General features: G+C 45.6%; 1 protein-coding gene across 4 annotated transcripts in view; it reads right to left on the bottom strand.

Moving 5' to 3' along the window:
• The window catches only part of cacnb4a (calcium channel, voltage-dependent, beta 4a subunit), a 28793-nt gene that overhangs the window by 1770 nt on the left and 5903 nt on the right, over positions 1-21120 (bottom strand). The window contains exons 1-13 of one of the 4 annotated variants that reach the window (XM_076030972.1): positions 17987-18460; positions 7843-7962; positions 7596-7718; positions 6648-6775; positions 6006-6082; positions 5851-5870; positions 4917-4997; positions 3422-3480; positions 3197-3306; positions 2897-3048; positions 2193-2288; positions 1898-2074; positions 1-383 (exon numbers count right to left, since the gene is read on the bottom strand). The exon at positions 1-383 is cut by the window's left edge and continues 1770 nt beyond it. In XM_076030972.1, the coding sequence (XP_075887087.1) occupies positions 123-383; positions 1898-2074; positions 2193-2288; positions 2897-3048; positions 3197-3306; positions 3422-3480; positions 4917-4997; positions 5851-5870; positions 6006-6082; positions 6648-6775; positions 7596-7718; positions 7843-7962; positions 17987-18031 (1449 nt within the window). In that variant the 5' untranslated portion in view covers positions 18032-18460 and the 3' untranslated portion in view covers positions 1-122. Of the gene's footprint in view, positions 384-1897; positions 2075-2192; positions 2289-2896; positions 3049-3196; positions 3307-3421; positions 3481-4916; positions 4998-5850; positions 5871-6005; positions 6086-6647; positions 6776-7595; positions 7719-7842; positions 7963-17986; positions 18461-21120 lie in introns of those variants that run through there. The other 3 variants (XM_076030971.1, XM_076030970.1, XM_076030969.1) reach the window with 3 other exon arrangements.

Raw genomic sequence — 21120 nt, forward strand, 5'->3', positions numbered from 1 at the left:
TAGGGTACAAATGCTCATTTGGCAGGGGTCCAAGGCTGATGAGGTACTACACATCGCTACAAGGTTCTTACGGTCCCAAATGAGTACACCAGTTCTTTGTTACATTACGGTAAAAGGCCGGCTCACAGCCGGTGCCTGGAGTCCTGGCTGTAGCCTCCCGGCGAGCCTCGGTTGCGGTGAGGCTTGTACGAATCCTGGTAGGGGTCCTGGTAGTCCTCCTCCACCAACGGCGAGTGGTCCCGGCTTTGCTGCGAGCCGGACGACAGGCGGTTGCGGTTTTTCCTCGTGTGCTCGTTGTGGTAGTTCTCGTCGGCCGGCATGATGTTGTGATCGACCGGCGAGTGGTCCGTCATCGTGTGGTTGCTGTTTCGGTTTCTTTGGGCCTGATTTGAAAAGTTAGGAAATAGTGACTCATCGATGCATACATATCAGTTATAAATTAGATGGTCTAATTCAGGGGTGGGCATAGTTTTGGACTGGTGAGGCCACAATGGCTTCTAAAATATGACAGAGGGGGCCGCAGCAGCAGCAGATGGATGGAGTGGTTTGTTTTGTGAGCCACCTCAAAGGAGGAAAAATATATCATGGGATATGTAGAAAACATGCGCTTTAATGTCAATTGAACAAATGTGTCTTTGAAGCTCCACGGGATTTAGCTCTTTATTGAAATGACTTTTAAAACACAGGAAAAATAGATGAAATGCAGCTATTTTATGACTTACTGACGATAATTTCTTCAAGTTAGGCGGGCCGAGTTAAAAAACTTAATGGGCCGTATACGGCCCACGGGCCGTAGTTTGCCCATGCCTGGTCTAATTTATTGTACAAAGATCAGTGGTGGCCCAAAGTTACTCAGAAAAGCATTTTTTTTTTACAAGTGTAAATAAATTATTCTTCATAGTCTGTTCTGTTCATGTCAAATTCGATCCACTTGGTTGCGCTGCTTTCAGTGTTGTATATTATGGGAGACTTTTTAATCCAATCATATTTCAGCTAGCTTGTGTTGTCAGGTTCTATGAAATCTGCCTTAGGTCTTCAGAATGAAACAGAGAAGGCTCCCACGTGTGCGGTAAGTGAATGGACACAGTCAGTTGCGATAGCCAATCAGATTTCGAGTCTGCATGGATTAAAGGTCTTATGCCGAACTGGACGTGTATGCGTCCTATTATTGGATAAACACTGAGAGCACAGAGAACCTGAGAGACTTAACTAAACTCGAAGCTCTGTGATCATGCACGATAAAACCACGATGGCTGAAGGAGACGGTAAAGATTTGTTGCTGAATCACCTGCAGAGTATAATGTAAATAAAGTGGTGCAGCAGCTGCAGCAGGGCCACCAACATGCTCAGTTGTCTTGCTGTTGCATTTTCTCAAAAACAAATGCAAATAACCTGTTCAATGAACGATTATTTTCGTTGCCGTCTGTCCCGATATAAAACAGTGTCAATGTGCAGTTTATTGGACAAACTTGTTTAAGCTCACATCGCAAACATTTGGTGGTCAACTTTGTTGACTAATCTTTTAAAATTGCCATTAATTCGTAAGCGTTGACATTATCCATGATCTTTGTTTCCTATTCTTAAGTGTGAAAGCGAGCTCATTGGTTGTAAATGCACTCAAGTGTTGCTCATCTGGCCGATATTAAGGTTATGTAATGCGTAAGTCTGTATGGATTCTTGAGTCGTGCTGTATTGTGAGCTGTATTAACTTCAGCAGGAACGAAGGCCTCGGCAATTAAATGCACAAAAATGTACAGCAAACATTATAATCTTGCCGTCGCTATCTTGTGTAAAACCAAGCCGGCACAAACATCAATAGAAACCCCAAAGAAATTTTCACAACAAGCACGTAAAACGTCACCATAAGCGAAGTCAGAAGGTGCTAAACTGAGCTCACCTGAATAGCAGTGGGGTACGGGGACAGTGCGGTGGAGCCCAGGTTGCGTCCCAGCAGCGGGTTGAGTGGCGTGCTGAGTGACGTGCGTGTGGCCCGCCAGTAAGCCTCCAGGTACTCCGACAGGTGTTCACACGCGTCCTCCAGCTGGTTCTCGTCCAGAATGATGTCAAACATCTCCTGAGGCGGAGTAGACAGGGGCGGTTACGGCTGCTGTTTTGTTTTAGTTTTTTTTTTTTTTCTTTCAACAAATTGCATTTAACGGCGCGTGGATGACGCAGCAGACGTGTTCACTCACAGACGGACACTGAGACAGTTTCTCTGCCGCCACCAGCTGCACGTTCAGGTATTTGCTCTGGGATTTTCCTCTTGATTTGATCAGCCGCTGCAACACCTGCGGCCAGATAAAGGGGAATCTTTCTGAGAATGAGGCAGCCGCAGAAAAGATTAAAGACATCTAGAGATAAATGAGTTTTTGTTTCTCAAGGTTTTTTTGCCCTGCACACGAGATGCTGATCGAGATTAATCTCTGACCTTCAATAATTATCCGCGATTAATCGCAATTTGATTTGCTTGTTTTTAATTCTGTTACTTTGCATTTCAAGACAGTTTGAAAATCCATGTAAATGTAAAACAATTCTTGTCTTGTGTTTTAATTGGGAACCAAACAAACTTTTTGATCTATGTATAATAATTTCTTTCAAAACACTGCATGACCTGACTACGGGTGCATGGAAGGGACAAAATGCTTTGCGATAAAAAATAAATAAATAAAAAAAATACCGCTTTGCGCTGTGTATTTAATCTTATAGTGATTAACGTGTTAAAGTTAATAGCCCTAATTTAAATGGGAAACTTGTACAGCACAACTATTGTCCTCAATTTCTTGAAGCAATCATGAGAATTCATATTCAAAAATTAGCATTAGCGTTTAACATTTCACTCTTCACGATGAAGCAGATGGAAAATTTCTTGAACCGCTCTCGACGCTCTCAACCCTACCTTGGGCGAGGACACCTTGACATGGACGATAATGGGCGCTAACGAGGTCTTGATGAGTTGCGCCGGGTGGTTGATGGTGTCTGCGTCCAGCACCACCAGCTGCAGGGACCTAGCCAGCTCAAAGATCCTCTCGATTTCACTCTGGACCTCGGCTGAAATGAAGAAGCCGGGCAGACACAGAGCAGAGCAGATGTGATCATGCAAAAGAAAAAGAAAAAAAAAAAAGTCCCGCCACAGAAAAAAGGGTCGACACCGACAAGACGTGCACATCATTGAGTGGGACAGTTCCTGTAGCTTTACCAAGGCTGGAGCGGGTGTTGGATCTCTCAATGATGGCCCTCTTACTGGGGTTGTTTAGTACTGACCTCTTGGCCAACGATATGTCAGCTGTTACCCTTGTGATGGATATCCTGAAACAACACAAAGAGCAATTTCAGGGGAGCTGATACAGATTCAGAGCTGAAATGGCAGCGGGGTGACGGATGCTGCTGCTGCTGCTCCTGCTGCTGCTGCTGCTGTGCTCACCTTCCATCGAAGCGGTGCTTCAGGAAGTCAAACAGCGCCTTCTGCATCATATCTGTCACCTGCAACAACGAATTTCGGCGAGGCAACATCCGGCGGGGGACACGGAGGGAAACAGCAGAGAAAATAGTTTTAGGTTTGTTACATGCAAAAATATGATCAATTTATATTGTTTTGTTATTTTTACCAAATGAGCGAACAAGCGGAAGTAAACAGTTAATAAATTCTCTGACGCTGTGCATTCAGCGCGGCCCGCGAATTACACACTTGACCGAGCATCTTGTCCATAGTCTCTCGCTCACCCACTGGCTGCGAAATGTGCAGCCATTCAAAGCCAGTGCGAAAGCGACAAAATGGGCCGGTATCTGAACTTGGCAATCCTCAACACTTTGTCGCCAATGAATCTGGGGGTCTTTAAAGTCAAAAGAAAAGTGAAGGACAACGGCGTCGTCTTTGTTGAGAGCTGTCACACACACACACACACACACACACACACACACACACACACGTCCCCACGGCCTGCAGAGTCTGAATCAACACCACGCCGAATTAAAATGAGCAACACTTTTGTCACTGTGATTTGTTCCAGCGACCTTTGGAATGATGAAAGCGGTTCGCTCTTCCAGACAGACAGGAAATTAGATTTAGTGCAAACCTGCTGGTTTCCGCCTCTATTGACATCGTACGTATCATTCTGTTTAATAACTTTAATCTTCGACGATGTTGAGTCTCGCTGGCTCCTTTGATTCTCTCTCTCTCTCCTTGCGGGGTGACGTCACTTCCTTCACGGGAGTGGAGTGGAGGAACAGCAGAAACGCCAGCGCGGCTTTCCTCCGCCGGGCTCAGCGCTCCCATTAAGCACGCAGGAATGAACACAGAGACATGTGGCTCTATAGGAGGTTCATTATGCTCGGCGCATAATTCTCGACTCATCACGAGGGAACGGCGGCGGCGGTGGTGGCGGCACCACTAAAAGCTGTTTGGTCGCTCTTTCCGCTCCATGACGTCGCGGCGCATCGCGCTCCGGTTTCTAATTTCAAAATGTGTTCCACTTTTTTTTTTTCAGACCGATGGCGGTTTACCCTGGAAGGTTGTTGCCATGGTAACACCAGGAGCGAGAGGCGAGGACAGTGACTCCATGACAACTGACTCCCACTCCCCACCATCTCCTTGGCCTCCGTTTATTGTTTGCCCCGTGGTTTCGGCGGCTACTGCTAATCGAGGGGCAGCTCCATTGACTCTTTGGGAGTTCAGAGTGGGGGTGAAATTAAAAACCTCCATTAGACCATTAGATGGTGTGTCCCATAACGGATAACACAGAGAGAAGACGCGTATTGATGCTTGAATATCATCTTCTTTGAAGTCTTAACGCGCCACCTCTCATTTCTAATTCCGATTTCACAATGTAACCCGTTCATGGGACGCGGTCATGGCCGCTGCTTGGTGTGAATAATGCAAGCACCTAGAGTGAGTAAGAAGCTCGGCGTGTCCTACCTACCTCGTAACCTTTGAGGGAAGGCCCCACCAGGACCACCGGCCTCATGGAGGGAACCACGTCATACGGGGGGACGTGCTCAGCCTGGAGGCGGGTCGGGGGCGCCCACGTGCAAAGACAGTCACGGCATAATATCAGCAAGCGTCACTTTGTAGTGAGCGGTGTCGGTGAGATATGAAGTGAAGCGGCGCAGCAAGAGGGATACAAACGACTGTGACTGTGACCACGAGAGAGTGAAAATAAAGAGCCTAGAATTACCCTGTATGAAAAATAAATGCTCTGAATGGCTCTGATATGGGACCGGTGGCTGTATATGTAAGATGGAGTCATAGCTCTGTAGAGAGATTGATTTCACGGTCAGCGCCTTCTTGAGTTTCGCGATGGCGCACCCAATGGTAATGTGGCTACACTTGGCCACTGCCACTTTAACCCCGAATTAGACCAAATAACAAATGGAGATCAGGCCTCCAGAACTTTATTTTACTTTATTTACTTTTACGAGCGATTTAGACAAACAAAAAAATGTTAACCATATTAGCAGCCAGTCATTTTTGGGTCTTTTTCCAACCATTTTGGTGGTCCCTGCTGGCGAAATGATAGAACGCATAACCAGTTCGGAAAGGTATAAATTCAGAGCACCTTTTTACGTATTGACAGCCAGTCATTTTCAGTCTATTTGCAACCATTTTTGGCGGTCCCTGCTGGTCAAACGACAGAATGCATAATCACTTCGTAAAGGTATGAATTCAGTGCGCCTTTGACAGCCAGTCATTTCCAGTCTATTTGAAACCATTTTTGGTGGTCTCTGCTGGCCAAATAGTTGAATGCATGTTTTTGGCACTTCCGCGTTGGCCTCCTTTTTTCAACCGGAAGCTTCATCCATCTTTTTGTACTGAAGAATGATGATTGATGAGTTTAAACAGCGATTCGGACTTACCACTTTCTGTTTCTGCTTTCCTGGGGAAAAAAAAGATGGATCATGTCACTGCAGGTCAACTGTAGACACTTTCTGTATTACAAATAATAATTTATGCACAGCAAACACTGAGCAACTGTCCTCGTGAACAGGACGGGGCTCTCTGTGGCACTGACCTGCAGAGTTGGGGTTTGGCTTGAACGTGCCTGACACCATTTCTCCCAGGCTGGAGGAGGAATTCCCACTGGATTTACTGCTGCAGTGACGCACGGCAAACGGACAGAAAGAAGACAGGAATGACACCTTCAAACGCCACCGGCTTCAAAGGGTCAGGTGACCACATTTAGTCTCCACATGAACTGTCTTAAAAATAATATGTGCGCAACCCGGGAACGGAAACAAAATGATCTCGGGCAAAAAAAACTTGCGCCATACGGCACTGAAATCCTCTTATAAGTCACAACATCTGATGAGGTGAGGAAAAAAAATGTCTGTCATTGAAGTGATTCATGAGCACCGCTGAGAGGCTGGACCACAAAACGCAGCTTGGCATTCACCCACCCGGATGCCTTCCCGCGTGCCAGCATTCCCCCCCCCTCCTGGCAGGCTCCGCTCATCCCTCGAGTGGATCTCTCCTCCGCACCTCCACACCGACTCATCTCATCCCCTTTCAGCCCCGCCGCCTTCTCCGTCCGCTCCCCGTCGCCGCCGATAATAACTTTCACCTCCGGCGCTTCCCACCGCACAAATCCCTGACTCTCTCCCCCCCCCTCCCGACATCCCACCTCATCCCGTCGCATCCCCTCTCCTCGACTCACCCGTGGAAGCGTCCTCTCTTCTGCTCCTGCTGCAGCCGGATGTTCTCCAGCTTCAGAGGACTCGGGATGAATCCGATTTCACAGCCTTCCTTCACCAGGCGGCCGATCCACCAGTCGTTGTTGAACTTCTGCAGGTCGGAGGAAATTGGATAGAGGGAGAACATTAAGGATGCTCGTCGGCCTTTGGAATGTTTGACGTTAGAGCAACCTGAGACTGCTGTCACTCACCATTTGAAGGAGGATTTGGTGCAAGAACTAAGGAGTTTTGAAAAGGTTCATGCAGATGAACATATTTAATGCTATTAAAATAATATAGACACTACTGTTGAACAGTTTGGGGTCATTACTCATTTCTGCATTGAACTCCATTATAATCTGTTTTACATAATAAAATGATCTTGAATGCTCTGTGATCATTATGGGTGCATGAAAATCAGTCACAATGTGCTTAATGAGTATGGGAACACTTAGTTTTTAAATGAAAACCATTTCCAATGTCTAATTAAAAGTGATTGAAAGAATTCCAAGTGTGCAAAATTCTGTGTGAACAAACTAAAAATAGGCTTTTTTTTTAAAGGGCCTTAAATATAAACCATGATGCTGTGTTTACTTTTTTTTTTTATAGTACACAACTAAGTGTGATTATAATAGAAAACTTAGTAAGTACTGTGTGAGCAAAATAAAAATAGTACTGTGTGTGTGTATATATATATATATATATATATATATATATATATATATATATATATACATATATATATATTATTTTACTATTGTCAATGTATATAAAAGAACATGAAATCACATAAAATCTGAATTTTTCATTGAAAGTGAGGAAATAGGAAAAGTCGCTCACATATCAAATCATTCCTCAAATGTTGGACCGTCGCTTGTGCTCTGTGATCAAAAGCTAAGCAATCCCCTCCTCCAATCGGACACACATTTCACCTCTTTGATGTGGAGGAAGTCCTTGGCATCAAAGGAGACGGCAGTCCCGGCCACAGGGACGTCCTCGTCCAGAGCGCCGCAGTAGCTGACATTGGTCCTCACGGCAAAGGCCACCGTTTTAGTCTGCAAGATGGCGGCAAACAAGCGTATTCGCATTTGTGTCAAGCACTGGAAAATTGACGTTCCTCGCGTTGGCAACTTTTATGTCCGAGCTAATAGCAGCTCTTGGGCTACAGTCAAAACCGACCTTGGCCCTCTCCAGCTGAACCGTGGCCTGCTGCTCCCTCTCCTGCCGGCCGCCCTCCTTCTCCTCCTCCAGGGACACATCCGAGTCGGACGGTCGGCTTGTGTAGGAATCAGCTGAGCCCTGGAAAAAACAACGCGGCATCAGGAGAGTTGTATAACGTAGCACGATGGCGTCCGCTGGAGAGAAAATGGCAAGAAGCCAGCGTGACCTGTTGCCCGGAGAGTCAGAATGATTTCGTTTTCAAGCCCCCAAATCCTCTGTTCAGTCCTATTTAAATGCATCAATCGGTCACTTTGGAACCAGGCACAATGTTTGCATTAGGTTTTCCAATTACCCCGGTCGAACTGACTGACTGCATAACAATCGTTTGACAGTATGAAATGAAACAAGATTTTGAAAAATGATGACGGCTTCACGGGCAACATTGGTATGATTCGTGAATGAATACATGTCAGTGTTCAAAGCACAGAGAACAAGAAACCAAAATGGGAGCACGGGGAGGTGTGTGTGTGTGTGTGTGTGTGTGTGTGTGTGTGTGTGTGTGTGTCGCTGTGACACATTGGGGATCAAAGGGTGACAGATTAAAGATGAGCATCCGGCAACAGAGGAGAGGTTCAGAAAGACGCTTTTATTTTTAGAAATAGGATTAGATACCCTGGGGGGGGAATAGGGTGAACAATACGCTGCTAATACTACAGGAAGAGACACAATGTGGTAATTTCACCCGACCGAGGTGCAAAATTACTCCCCACCCCGCCCCCGTTTTCCCAGCTTTACAATCCCTTGTTTTCAATCAACCCGTCAACCCCCAAAAATACGTAAACGACAGAGATATGGAAGATTTCAATTCTTTTTTTTATCGCGGGTGAGAGCTTGGTGTAAGTGTGGAATGTACATGCAGACGGTTAGCAAGCCGGAGTGGATTGCTGTTTGGCGCCATTCACCCCTGAGGGCTCCGTTGGTGCCGCCTGACAGTTTGCTCGCCTCCTGTTTCACGCGGCGATGCCGTATGTCTAATGGGCAGATCTTGGCTCAGAGGACGTCACCTTTGGCTGACCAGTGGATTTGTGCGCTGCCGTGCTGGGCGAGCAGGCTTCGACTGCGGGCTCTGCTGCAGAGCTCTGTCGTCTAAAATAAGCCGTGCGGATGCAGCGAAGCCGGTCGTGTCCCTTGTATAACTCGGCAATCTCGGTGACGGGCTGAAGGTTTTTCACGGTGTGCGTGATGCTGTTAAAACGTCCAACTGTTTGATCCAACCAGAGGAATATGAACGAGAGCCTGTGAATAGGATCTGACATTTAACACAGGCTCATTGTTATTGAGAGAAGGAAGAAAACTGCAAGGCAGAATATCTACCACCACCTTCAACCGCGGCGCTGAAAGAGTGGATCTGTGTGGGCCACGGGGGTCCGCGGCTTAGTGCATGATTAATTATTTCCTGTTTTGCTTCCATTTGTATGCCGCAAAAAGGGACGAGAGGCGAAGCCGACGGCGCGCCCTGCTTTCCATCTGCCTTGAAATATCAGCGCGCGAGGAGCGACAGCTCTGAGCTTCTCTGAAAAAAAACAAGAATTAGAACTATTACAACTTTTACACAACGGCCGCTGCTAATGAGAAAAGAGCGGACGCCGCTGTTGCAGCAGGTCTGTCAAAGCCGGGTGGTGTTTTCAGATTAAGAGGGTGAAGACTGAGAGACAATCATGTTTATTGGCCCCCGCAGGTTTCTAACCCCCGGCACGGCAGCGAGATGCTGACGATTTCATCACAGAAACATCACACATCCATCTCGCCGGCCTCTAATGCGAAGGGTTATCACTCTTCAATCTCCAGCCTTACCGCCGGAGAAACCGAGCAGCCTTCGCCTTAAGCTGATTGGCTACAAAAGCTGGAAGGAAGCATCTGCCGCCGCTAGCAGCACCTTGAAAGCCGCACAAGGACACGAGTAAGAAACAAGAGGGGGAGTCGGAGATGCTGCAAAAGTAACTTTTGTGATAAAAAAAAACAAAACACTTTCTTCGGTGGAAAAGTTGCTTTTGATTTACTTGTGACCAGTGTCGTTGGGATTACTCCATAAAAAAAATCCAATTGAAAAAATCCTTGGAAAGTAATCTAATTACTTCTTTAACTACTTTGTTTCATAAGTAGTCAATGACAAATTACTTTAGTTTAAAAAAGATAAAGTAACAGTTGGGAACATCTTGTTTCCTGCACATAACGTACAACAAACCACGATATTCTTTGATTTAGACGAGATGAACTCAAAATAATGTTTCCTTTTGCTGCTGCTATGCTTGCTTTGGTGCATAGTCGCACATCAATGACGTTGCATGCACGGCTGCATCATCAATCGGCGACGTCATTGTTTCGGTTATTTCTACATTTTTGTGGATAATAAGAAATAGAGATAAGAAGAAAAGTGATTTTCTGAAATCATTGCTTGACAAAGTAATTATGATATAATTACCATTTTTGCCACAGTAATCCCCTTATTTTACTCTGTTACTTAAAAAGTAGTTTAATTACAGTAGCGGATTACCTTGTAATAGATTACTCGCCAACACTGCTTGTGACTGACAATGGTAGAAATGTGGTGAAACGCTAAAACACAGTTAGCAGCACGCGCTGAGCCGTTGCTAAGTGGCTCAATGGCTCGGCCATCAGCTTCCATTTTTTTCCCTTTCACTCAATTTGAATTATTCATTTACACAAACGCTGGGCTCTGATGAGTTTTGAAATTTAAAATAAAATCTGAATTCAGGAATCATTCATCATTTTTGCCGCGCTCCCCCTTCCACGCCACACAGACCCGGGGACTTCTGTCAGTCTGTCGGCAGCAATTAAATGAGAGGAAAGGCCTGAGAGATGAGAGAGCGAGCGTGGCTGCCGCCGCTACAGTATCCCTCCCCTGCCCCCCCCCCCCCCGCTCGCCACATCCTTCACAATCCATCTCTCCGCAGCCATTTGTAGGCCCTCTTTGTTTGCCAGTGCGTCCGACTCCATCTGTCACGCTGCACAAACGTGCCTTTGTCTGTCACTTTCCATTGCTTCCCCTCGACGTAGACGACAAAAGGCGCCGTTCAAGCTGTCAACCGCCGCCGCACGCAACAAACCGGGCCAACAAGTACTGGCTTAAAAAAAAGTTGTCAACAAATCTATATGTCACGGGCACGTGTGTGCATGACGCGCGCACATCGACGCTGCCTCCCGTTGACAGCGGCCTGCATCTGGGTGTAAGATCTGCTCAAGAATTTTAATATATTCATAACTTTCCTGTTGTGCACCAGGTGACTTGTGAGGGTGGCACAACTTCCTGCATGCACTTCTGGAACGTCTCCATTTATCAATGATATCATTAACAATGTTGCGAATGATTAATGCATTTCTAAGTCACCATCCTTTCAACATTTTTGTTGTGCTACCTCGTTGCTGTACATGTATTCTTCTCCTGCTCCGTCTGTCATATGTAAAACAAATGGACTGTGTTGGAGTTGCAGATTCCGCTTCATCTGTTATGTGGGAATTGCGGGCTGGTTTCAATAACCTTGCGACTCGTCAAACCTCCAGCAGATCCATGTCAAAAAGTTTTTGTCAACAGGTAAAGATATAGACATCACTGGACCAAAGACCAAAGAATGTCTAAAAACTAGGACTGTCAAACGATTAATTTTTTTCAATTGCGATTAATCACAGAATCTTCATAGCTAACTGTGATTAATCGTGGTTTGAATTGCACGTGTGAAATTCTTCTGTTGCATTTCAAGGCAGTTTTAACCCCATAATGTATAGCATTTATTACCAGAAATCAGCCAGAGGGGCCGACTACGGGTTAGTGAAAGGGACAAAAGGTTTACGCTGGGTTCACACCGGATGTGGAAGCACGGCCACGACAATCGCGCGTTATGGATTGTATTTAACTAATGACGCTGACAGCCTTAATAAAAACACGGCATTCTTTTCTCGACTCCTAACTGACCCTGACAGAGCTTAGTTAAATGACTCAGAGTCTCACGGGCAGGTGACGGGCGTCAGTCATTGCCCCTCTAACCGACGGGAAGCCTTGCAGAATCTTTGTCCAATCCCTCCATCCACAGTCACGCAACAAAGCTCATTGGAGTAGCTGACAAAGGCCTCGCAGCATATTGTTGTGTTGACTATAGGACAGGTCGGGCCACATCTTTTCATACCTCCTCTCCCTCCACTCAGTATTGCGTTACTGTTTGTTGCGTAACTGCAGCGTGTGGCACTCCGATGCGAGTCTCCACCTGAAATCTGATATCCCGCCTCCTTTGTGTCCACCTCCATTTGCAGGTTACGCTCAGCCCGACAGCTTCGACATCGTGAAATGCAACCGGTAGGAGCGCTGCCAGCGCACACGACAGCGCCGCCGCAAGACATTTGGCTCGGTACGGTTCACCACAGGACTACAAATTTGTTTTCCTGACACAATTGGAGAAGACTTATAGTTAAAGGCCCAGCAGTAGAGCCAGTTTAACATCTTTGCTTTTCACAAGGGGCGTCTAGTGTAGTTGGAGATTGTGCAATTAATTTATCCAAAAACCTCTGGAGATAATGGAAAAGGTACACTTGGACTGTTGTTTACAACTCAAGTTTCTCCCAAGTTCAGAATGGAGGAAAAATAAGGGTGAGAAATCATAAAGGTATCAATGTTTTCTTTACGACACCATAAGATGACGTTTTATGATATTTCATTTGATTGAGGAAATGTGAATTTCAAATGAGATCACTTCACTTGAGCGCCACGGATAGTTAATTATCTGCAGCGCGTGTGGACTTCACCTTAGTCTCTGAGTTACGACAACTACATGTGGAGGAGCTCTTCTGACTTAAAGCCAAAGCATCTTGACTGCCCCTTGGTGGTAGTTTGTAATATCAAACCCCCTCTGCTGCCATAATATCAATAAGGACAAGGTCAAACAAAAAGGCAGTAACAAGTTAAAAAAAAAAAAAAAATCAAAAAATACTTCCTCAAAAGCATTTTGTAGACTTTTGCACTTTTGTGTGACAAAATAATCTGTATCAGCTTTTTAAAATCTACTATGAGTGTAACAGTAGTTAATTTCATTAAATATATATATTTTTGTTGTATCATTTCTTCACCCTCTTGACCGCCAGCGGTGACATCCAGGTTGAATCAATGTTGTCTTTTTCTCTGCAAATGCCCCTTTAACCTTTTGACCTTTCGGTGGAAAAAATTTAAAAGGACACAAAGCCTATTTTCTCGTTCAGAGATCATAAAAAATCTTGACAACTTACAATATTGAGCGTGTGAGAACCTACTGTCACGCCACTTCAATGATTTAAGGTAAATAAATGACTAAATGTGCAACGGAGGATTTGTACTGCAGTAAGTCTTTGAAATCAAGCTGCCGGCCGGGCCGGACCATAAGGATTAATGGTCGTGTCCAGGCCTTCCAGGCGCCTCCGCTAATGATCCACTCACAGCCATGGGAGTCTTCCCTTGATAGAAATAAAACTGTTATTTACTGCCTCATTACAAATAAAATCTATAACGGTGGGAGTGGAGTGGAAGGAATAAATGAAAGCCTTAGACCACTGGCCACAGTGGACCGACACCTGCTTTATGTTCCAGTGGAAAGAGGAGACTATTTTTGTTTTTGAGTCGGTGAGGGGGAGCATATGCTTTGAAACGTTGAAGTGAATGGAACTGGCGCGCTGCCATGTTGGCAAAGCACTCGGGTTGAACTTGATCTTTTCTCCCAGTGAGTAACGTGAGGGTCTCATTCTCTGAATTTATGAGTAACAATTCAGAGCTGCAGCTTTGGCAGGCAGAGCGTGGCCTGCAGGTCAGTGGAGGACAATTACAGCCACGCGTCTGTCCAGCAGTGTTGGCGAGTCATCTATTACGAAGTAATCCACTACTGTAATTAAAAGACTCTTTGAGTAACGGAGTAATGTAACTACATTACTGTGGCAAAACTGGTAATTATATCACAATTACTTTATCAAGTAATGATTTTGTTACTTTTCCAAAATATTCTAATTATTTTTAACAATATGGACGGTGCAAAAGGCACCAGTGCTGTACGAGTTTATTCTGTGAAATGTCAATTTTGTGGTCAGAGAACAATATTTGGAATTCCAAAAACATGCACTTTAATAAAGTTCACTCCAAAGCACTGAGCAACTGTTGCTTTTTCTTTTTTTTTAGCTAAAGTAATTAGTAATTCGTACTTATTAAACAAAGTAATCAAAGAAGTAATTAGATTACTTTATTAACAAGTAATCAGTAGTTGCATTACTTTTATGGAGTAATCCCAAAAACACTGCTGTCCAGTTTAAAACAAACCTGGCAAATTTGGCCGGCGGATCCTCGCTAAAACGAGTTTCACACCAAACTTGCAACTTTTTCTTGTTCTTCACATTCGACAAAAGTTGCAAGGCATCTGCACCGCAAAAGATTTCAAAACAGTTCTCAATTATCCAGCTTGCCAAGCTCCGTATGAAGTGTTTTCAGTCAGCCTTGGCAGCGAAGAACTGATCAAATGCCGCTGAAAACCACAGACGCAGACAAATGAGAAATGAACACAGAACGTTCATTCAATCACCCCCTTTTTTTCAGAATGTTTTGTCTGGACTGTCCCAGATGAACATGTGAAATAGATCCATCATTTTTACCAAATGTTCCATTTGTCGACCGAGCTGCTAAAAATAAGCATTACAATGACTTTTTAAAACCCGGTCAGTTTCCTCATCTAAAACCGTGTTACAAAACTTTCAATGCTGTCACTTGTGCTCTCACGATTCCCCACTTCCTCTAACTGTTTGTGGTCAAATGACAAAAGATGATGATATTCACCTCATCACGATAGCAGGCAATCAGGGGCACAAAGCACTTTCTGCAAATGACTATCATTACACACAAACACACACAGGCACACACCCACACACACACGCGCAGACAATGACTTGTTTGTGAGGTTATTATCTGCGCGTGTCAAGTGGCCGGTCTTGAGTTCATCACGCCACACTCGGGCCTTATCTCTCCAGACGCCACGGCCTCATCTCCATCCCTCTTCCTGCGCTGACCTCCGTCCCTATCGCGCCCAGACGGGGGGACTAAAAGCATTCTGCTTCTGTTAATATCCACCGACGACAGGGTGGCACAAGTGGAAACGACTACGCTCTCGTTTGACGCGACTGATTTACACCCCAGACTGACGCTGAGTGTGTTTATGAAGCTCGGGGGTCCCTTGCAATGCAAAATGAAGTTTGCAGACATTTCCTAATGATGACGGTGATGATGCGTGTCTCCGTCATGACAGTGGACTCGCTATGCTTCTCAAGAAGTGTGCTGAAACACTCCTATTAGGTTAGGAAATCAGCGTTTTCATCATGTATAGAATTATGTCATCATTATTAAACAAAAAGTTCAAATGCTTATGCTTTACGCTAAAACCATTGTGATGTCACAAAGGGCTCTGACGCCTTTCCCTGCCACGAGGTTGTTCCTCCCTCTGAGGCCACATTTGTTTTTGTCTCTTCACAAATAACAGCGTCAGTTTCAACAGGAAGCTAAATCAGAGTTACAGGAAGCTAAATCTGGTTTAGCAGGAGGCTAAAACCTTTGTGGTGTCACAAAGGGCTCTGACGCCTTTCCCTGCCACGTGGTTGTTCCTCCGTCTGAGGCCACACATGTTTTTGTCTCTTTCCAAACAATAACGTCAGTTTCAACAGGAAGCTAAATCAGAGCTACAGGAAGCTAAATTTGGTTTAGCCTCCTGCTAAACCAATGTTTTAGCAGGAAGCTAAAACCTTTGTGATGTCACAAGGGGCTCTGACGCCTTTCCCTGGCACGTGGTTGTTCCTCCGTCTGAGGCCACATATGTTTTTGTCTCTTTCCAAACAACAGCGTCAGTTTCAACAGGAAGCTAAGTCAGACCTACAGGAAGCAAAATCTGGTTTAGCCTCCTGCTAAACCAGAGTTTTAGCAGGAGGCTGTAAACGGATTTAATGATCTAAATATGCACACTTCCAGAGATCTTAAGAGGTGCTGGGTTGCTGGTTGCACAGGGCAGCCCCGCTGCACCCCAGGATGAAAAGACCAGTGAAGAATAAAGTTCTTTTACAGCAATAAACCAAATTTAAAAAAAAAAAAGTAGAAAGCAAACGTTATGACAGTTGCTGTTCAAAAACTCGTCGGCCCGGCCTTGGCTTTTAATGTTAGCTAACTGCGCTTGCAAAAGGTGAGTCACGCATCGCATCATAAACAGTACAACAATGGGCCTACTGTTTTGTGAATTCCACTATTTAAGGAAGACACATTTCACTCAGCAAAGCCAGGAGGTAAACCTGATTTGCTGGACTTTCAAGGAAACGCCCCACGTTTGAAGCGCCGATCGCAGACCAGTCATCCTCTCACCACACGAGATCAGAAAAAAACACTATGGTGAGTGTCATTGTGCCAGCAAATGTCCCCGGGGAGCTCATAAAACATTCATATCGAAGCTGGAAATGAGTCACACAAGCTCGTCTGCATGTCATTAAGGCTCCGTGATGCAGCAAATGGATTTGCTTCCGTGCCTGTTGCCGCTCACGTGTTCGCCGAAAAAGATGAGACGCCGACGGGAAAGTGCTGCGAGCGAAACCACAAGACGCAGACACCCTTTTGTAGCGCTGCCAGCACCGCCCTCACCGTGACATGGGACTCCTGCCTGCAGACCGCAAGTTGATTTCTTTTTTTGTTTATGTGTTTGTTTTTTGGGTGACGCATGCACTTGCGATGAAAATAGCTCGCAGAGGCTACACCTCCGAGGTCGAACCTCTGAAGTGAAGTCAAACTAACGCGGCGTCAGTTGTTAATTTGCAAAAAAAATGTTTTCACAGAGAATAGTCACTTGCTTTTGTAGCTCCCGCGTGTCCCTGTCAAGTGTTCGCAGGTTTAGTTTCGGGGACCAAGCTGCCACACATGACATCTCATCCAAAAGCTATCAAGAGCTCAAGGAAATAGCGTGTTTAGCCCTCTGTTTGCAGCCTCCGGCTAAAACTGATCCTTTTTCGAACCCTTCTGCATGTTTTGAAGAGAACAAAAAGAAGGTGGACTCAGCGGGCAGGAGCGAAAAACACCTGGCTGGAGGTGCTGTGGCCAAGCTGGGAGTGGTACTGTGACATCACAAGGCGATCACTTCCTGAACGTTGCACACTGAAAAATGTAACAGGCAAAGAAAGACACGGATTCACTCTTCTCAAATTTGGGGAATTGGTTGACAGACTGGAGATGAGAGATGATTGTTAAGAAAAGAAAGTAAAGTAAAGAAAATTGCATCACAACAGACGCTTCACCGGGAGGAAACCCAGGGAGCGACAGGAAGGTGCTGACGGAGGCTCGGTGGGAATCCCTCCTCCTCCCGTCTGTGCACAGCAGCAGCTGCAGCAGCAGCAGCAGCAGCAGCAGCCCTGACGCTTGTTGCTTTTGTAAGCAGTTTTCCGCCTCCTCCCCCCCGACACATTTTTATCGAAAGGATCGATAACAATAGCAGGCCCCGCTTGTACTAAACGCAGTTGTGCAGCACCAAGAAGGATGAGGCGAGGATTTTTCTTGCCGTGTGCACGTTCACATATTGGGTGAGTAAAAGATGCTGCAATTGGGCGCAACAGCGCATCAGCGCATCAGCTGGACCGCGTGCGAGGATAACGGCAGCAGGGGGTGGTGAGCGGAAAGCAACAAGACAAAATAATTGGCCCGCATGCACACACGCATGCATGAACACTGGCCATCCATCTATCCATCTATCCATCTATACATCCATCTATCCATCCATCCATATACCAACACAGAGAGATGAGGAGGGAGCGCTGCCTCTATCTGCAGATGCTCCATCCAGACGGGAGCAGAGCCGTCATCCGAGGAGGAAACTGTGCAGCGGGTTGAGCGAGGAGTGTGCATACGCCCCAACACACACACACACACACACACACACACACACACACACACACGTGCACACCCTTCCCCCAGCCTCCTCCGACTCCCCCCAAGTGTTCTCTCGCGGTCAGCCCACTCCAGTCTCATCGCGTTCTGTGGGTGTTGATGAAAAGAGGAGGTGGTAGAGGAGGAGGAGGAGGAGGGTGGATGGTTAGAAGGTCTGCAGGTGCATCTTTCACTCACCGCCTCCGAGTCTTCAAATCCATGCAGGTACAAGTTGTCGTACATGGAGGAGTGAGTTTCCGGAGGACAAAAAAAAAGGAAAAAGGAGAAGAAAAAAAAAGCAAAAAAAAAAAAAAAAAAGGCACAAAAAGGTTCAAAGGATCAACCTGTTCCACAGAAGAGGGGGTGATGAGAAGAGTGGAGAGAGCGCCAGCAGCCTCATTCTCCACATGAAGGTGGACGACGGAGCGGCAGGCAGGGGAGAAAAATAGGTGGAGCCGCCGTGTGTGTCTGTGTGTGTGCTGTGTGTGTGTGTGTGTGTGTGTTTTCCCAACGCCGCGGAGTTAGATGTTATTGCCCCCGAGCAGAGCGAACGCTGCTTCCCATTATGAGGCAGCCCCGTCGTCCCCAGAGGCTGAGCGAACCTGGCATTTCATCCGCCTTCCCGAGCTCATATCACACGAGCCAATCCCCTTCCCTCAGCACGGGCTGATGACAGAGGTGAGATGCTGCCTGCCGATTGGCCGGGGCGGAGGCTCCGGTCGACTGTGTTTGCCCGACAAGGAGAGGAGGAGTAGGAGGAGGAGGAGGAGGCGGGGAGGGGATGGGAGGCTGCGATGGTGCTTGGTGCTGGTGCTGGTGGTGGTGAGGTCTGCAGTCTGAGATGAAGGTGAGCTTGTGTGTGTGTGTGTGTGTGTGTGTGTGTGAGAGAGAGGAAGAGAGCCACTGGCAGAGAATTCATTGGCCCCATTTTTGAGCATCAGTTGAGCAATAAAACTTTAAAGGGGAGCCAGAAATGAAACTTCACTGCTACTGTATTGCTTCAACAAGTTATTTTGCTGGCTTTGTTGGCAGCTTTGTTGTTATATAATTTTTGTCAGGGAGGAAAAAGCATGGAATTAACTTGTTAAGGTTAGCATTGTGTTCACAAACCCTTTGTAATTAAAAATGTTACTTTTGCGATGCCACAATGCCAAGGCCAAAACAAAGTCATTTTCTGCCTTCACATGTCTTTGTGTATGCAGAAGAACAGAGTAAAAAGCGAAGTGGTTTTTGATGATACATTCAAGTAACCAGGAAAAGATGTTTTTCAAAGTCTTATTAGAGGCATCACAACTTATTTAGCAAATAAGTAAAAAAAAACTAAAAAAAAAACTAATTAAACAAATTCTGACAGAACTGAAACGCATTAGAGCGTTAAACTCTTCCTCTCTCTTGATTTCCCTGCATGCGTGTATCCTGTTGCTGCAAATCCCCTGTCACCGTTAAATAGATCAATACTCAGATAAATACCTGGTACAGCGACATACATATAACTGTTTTTTTTTTTTTTTTATGATTGCCCCTAAGTTTAAGCACAATAAATTATTCCGTGATGTCTTCACGTGCAAATTAGATAGACAAAAGCAAAGCGTTTTAATCTCTGCGAAAAGCCAATTCAGAGGAGAAGAGCAACAGCGCTCTCTGCTGGCTTGTTTTGATGCCGGTCGCACGTCAGACGACACGTCCGCCCTCACCCACTGCCACGGTTCTATTCCTGCCGGCGATGGCTTCATAATCATCCCTCAGATATTCAAGTAGGGCGGCAGCGAGACATCAAACAGCGGTGAGCTGTGATCAAGGTGACGGGGCCTTTAAGTAAGTGCGCAGCAGGTGCATGAAGCAACAACGCAATGCCTTAAAAAAAAAAAAAAAAAAAAAAAAAATGAACCTGATTACATAATTGGAAGATTTACAATTTTCACGCATTCATTATTTTAAATGGGATATTAGTTCCACAGAGAGCAAAGTCTATCCTTACATGTGTGATCTCCTTTTTACATAAAGTGTGTGAGGAAGCACTCTGTGCAAGAAATCAGATGCTTGTGATGTCACAAAGGGCAGTGCAACACAACTAATACCTCCCCCAAATTAGCCGCTAGTTGGCACTGCCCTCTTTGACCACCTTGTTTTTGTCCGCTTCCAAATACGTGGAAGGATCAACAAAGTATCTGTTTTAGTGAGAAGCAAAATCAAGCCACTTGGAAGGGCGCTGTAAACAGAGGGCTCAATCTACCGTTTTCTCAAAATCGATGCAATGTTTTAGGTAATTAATGATCTGATTGATCTATCTTAATTGTTTATCATGCTGCAGGATAGTCAAAAACCCGGAGAACTGGCTTGTTTCGAGTTTTTGCGCATTGGAATAGGTGATGTTTAACGGTCCATTGAAATCATTGCGAATGCCTTTTGGATGACCTAAAATCAGATTCCCACAATATCAGTCTTTTTTATCAGAAGTGTACAATTCCCGGATGATCCTCCGAGGTGATCTCCGGGGTGTACAAAGGGAACCTGCGGACGTCGGCCACGGGAAGGCTATGAGAGCAGTGACCAGCGGCGGCCTCTCACGATTTGCAAATTAATGGCTGCTGCGCTGAGCCATGTGACCTACATAGGAAGGATTAAGCATGTGAAGAAGCCACATCCTTATCACTTCAGCAAAAAAAAAAAAAAAAGTGGGTTAAAGGGGATTCTTTGTGTAGCATATTGCTGGTTGGAAGTGAAATTCAATTTCTGGAGGGAAGCTGCAGCATGTACAAAGCTTTGCCAATCCCCCCCCCCAAAAAAATGGGGCTTTATTCAGATGTATAATCCTTACGTTCACGCTCGGACAGGAGGGAATTAAACTTGGTGACCCAGGATGTGAACACCGAGGCAAGGACGTCTTCAAAGTGAAAGGTGGCTCTGGCTACAGGGTGAAATATGTTCTTTCAGTTCTCTTCCCCAGCACTTCCTATTGCCCTTTGGATTTATTTCACGTCCCTTTGGGAAAGAGCCCATAGAAAGCTTTTCAGTGCAGCTACAACATGGAAAGTGGCAGGACCAACCTTTATTGCTGCCCTCTACACTTCTGTTAAAGAAAAAATATCACGCTAATCTCTTTAGCGGTAGCTCGCCACATCCTGTTTATCTTCTCTGCCCTCTTCTGGGTTTTTCAGGGGCCGCTAGTATCAGTCACCTTTCTGATTCGCCCGCGAATTACAAACGGTGTCGGTTGGAAAGCTAATCCAATGAAAGAGCAAAAACACTTTTCATTGGATAGTTGGATGAACAAGGTTTCAGAATTGAAATCCTTGCGATCCAGCTGTTGCCAAACCGTACATCCAGCTGAT

This window comes from Nelusetta ayraudi, unplaced genomic scaffold, assembly GCF_046127955.1.
Source record: "Nelusetta ayraudi isolate G7.1 ecotype Tasmania unplaced genomic scaffold, CSIRO-AGI_Nayr_v1 ptg000031l, whole genome shotgun sequence".
Taxonomy (NCBI): Eukaryota; Metazoa; Chordata; class Actinopteri; order Tetraodontiformes; family Monacanthidae; genus Nelusetta; species Nelusetta ayraudi.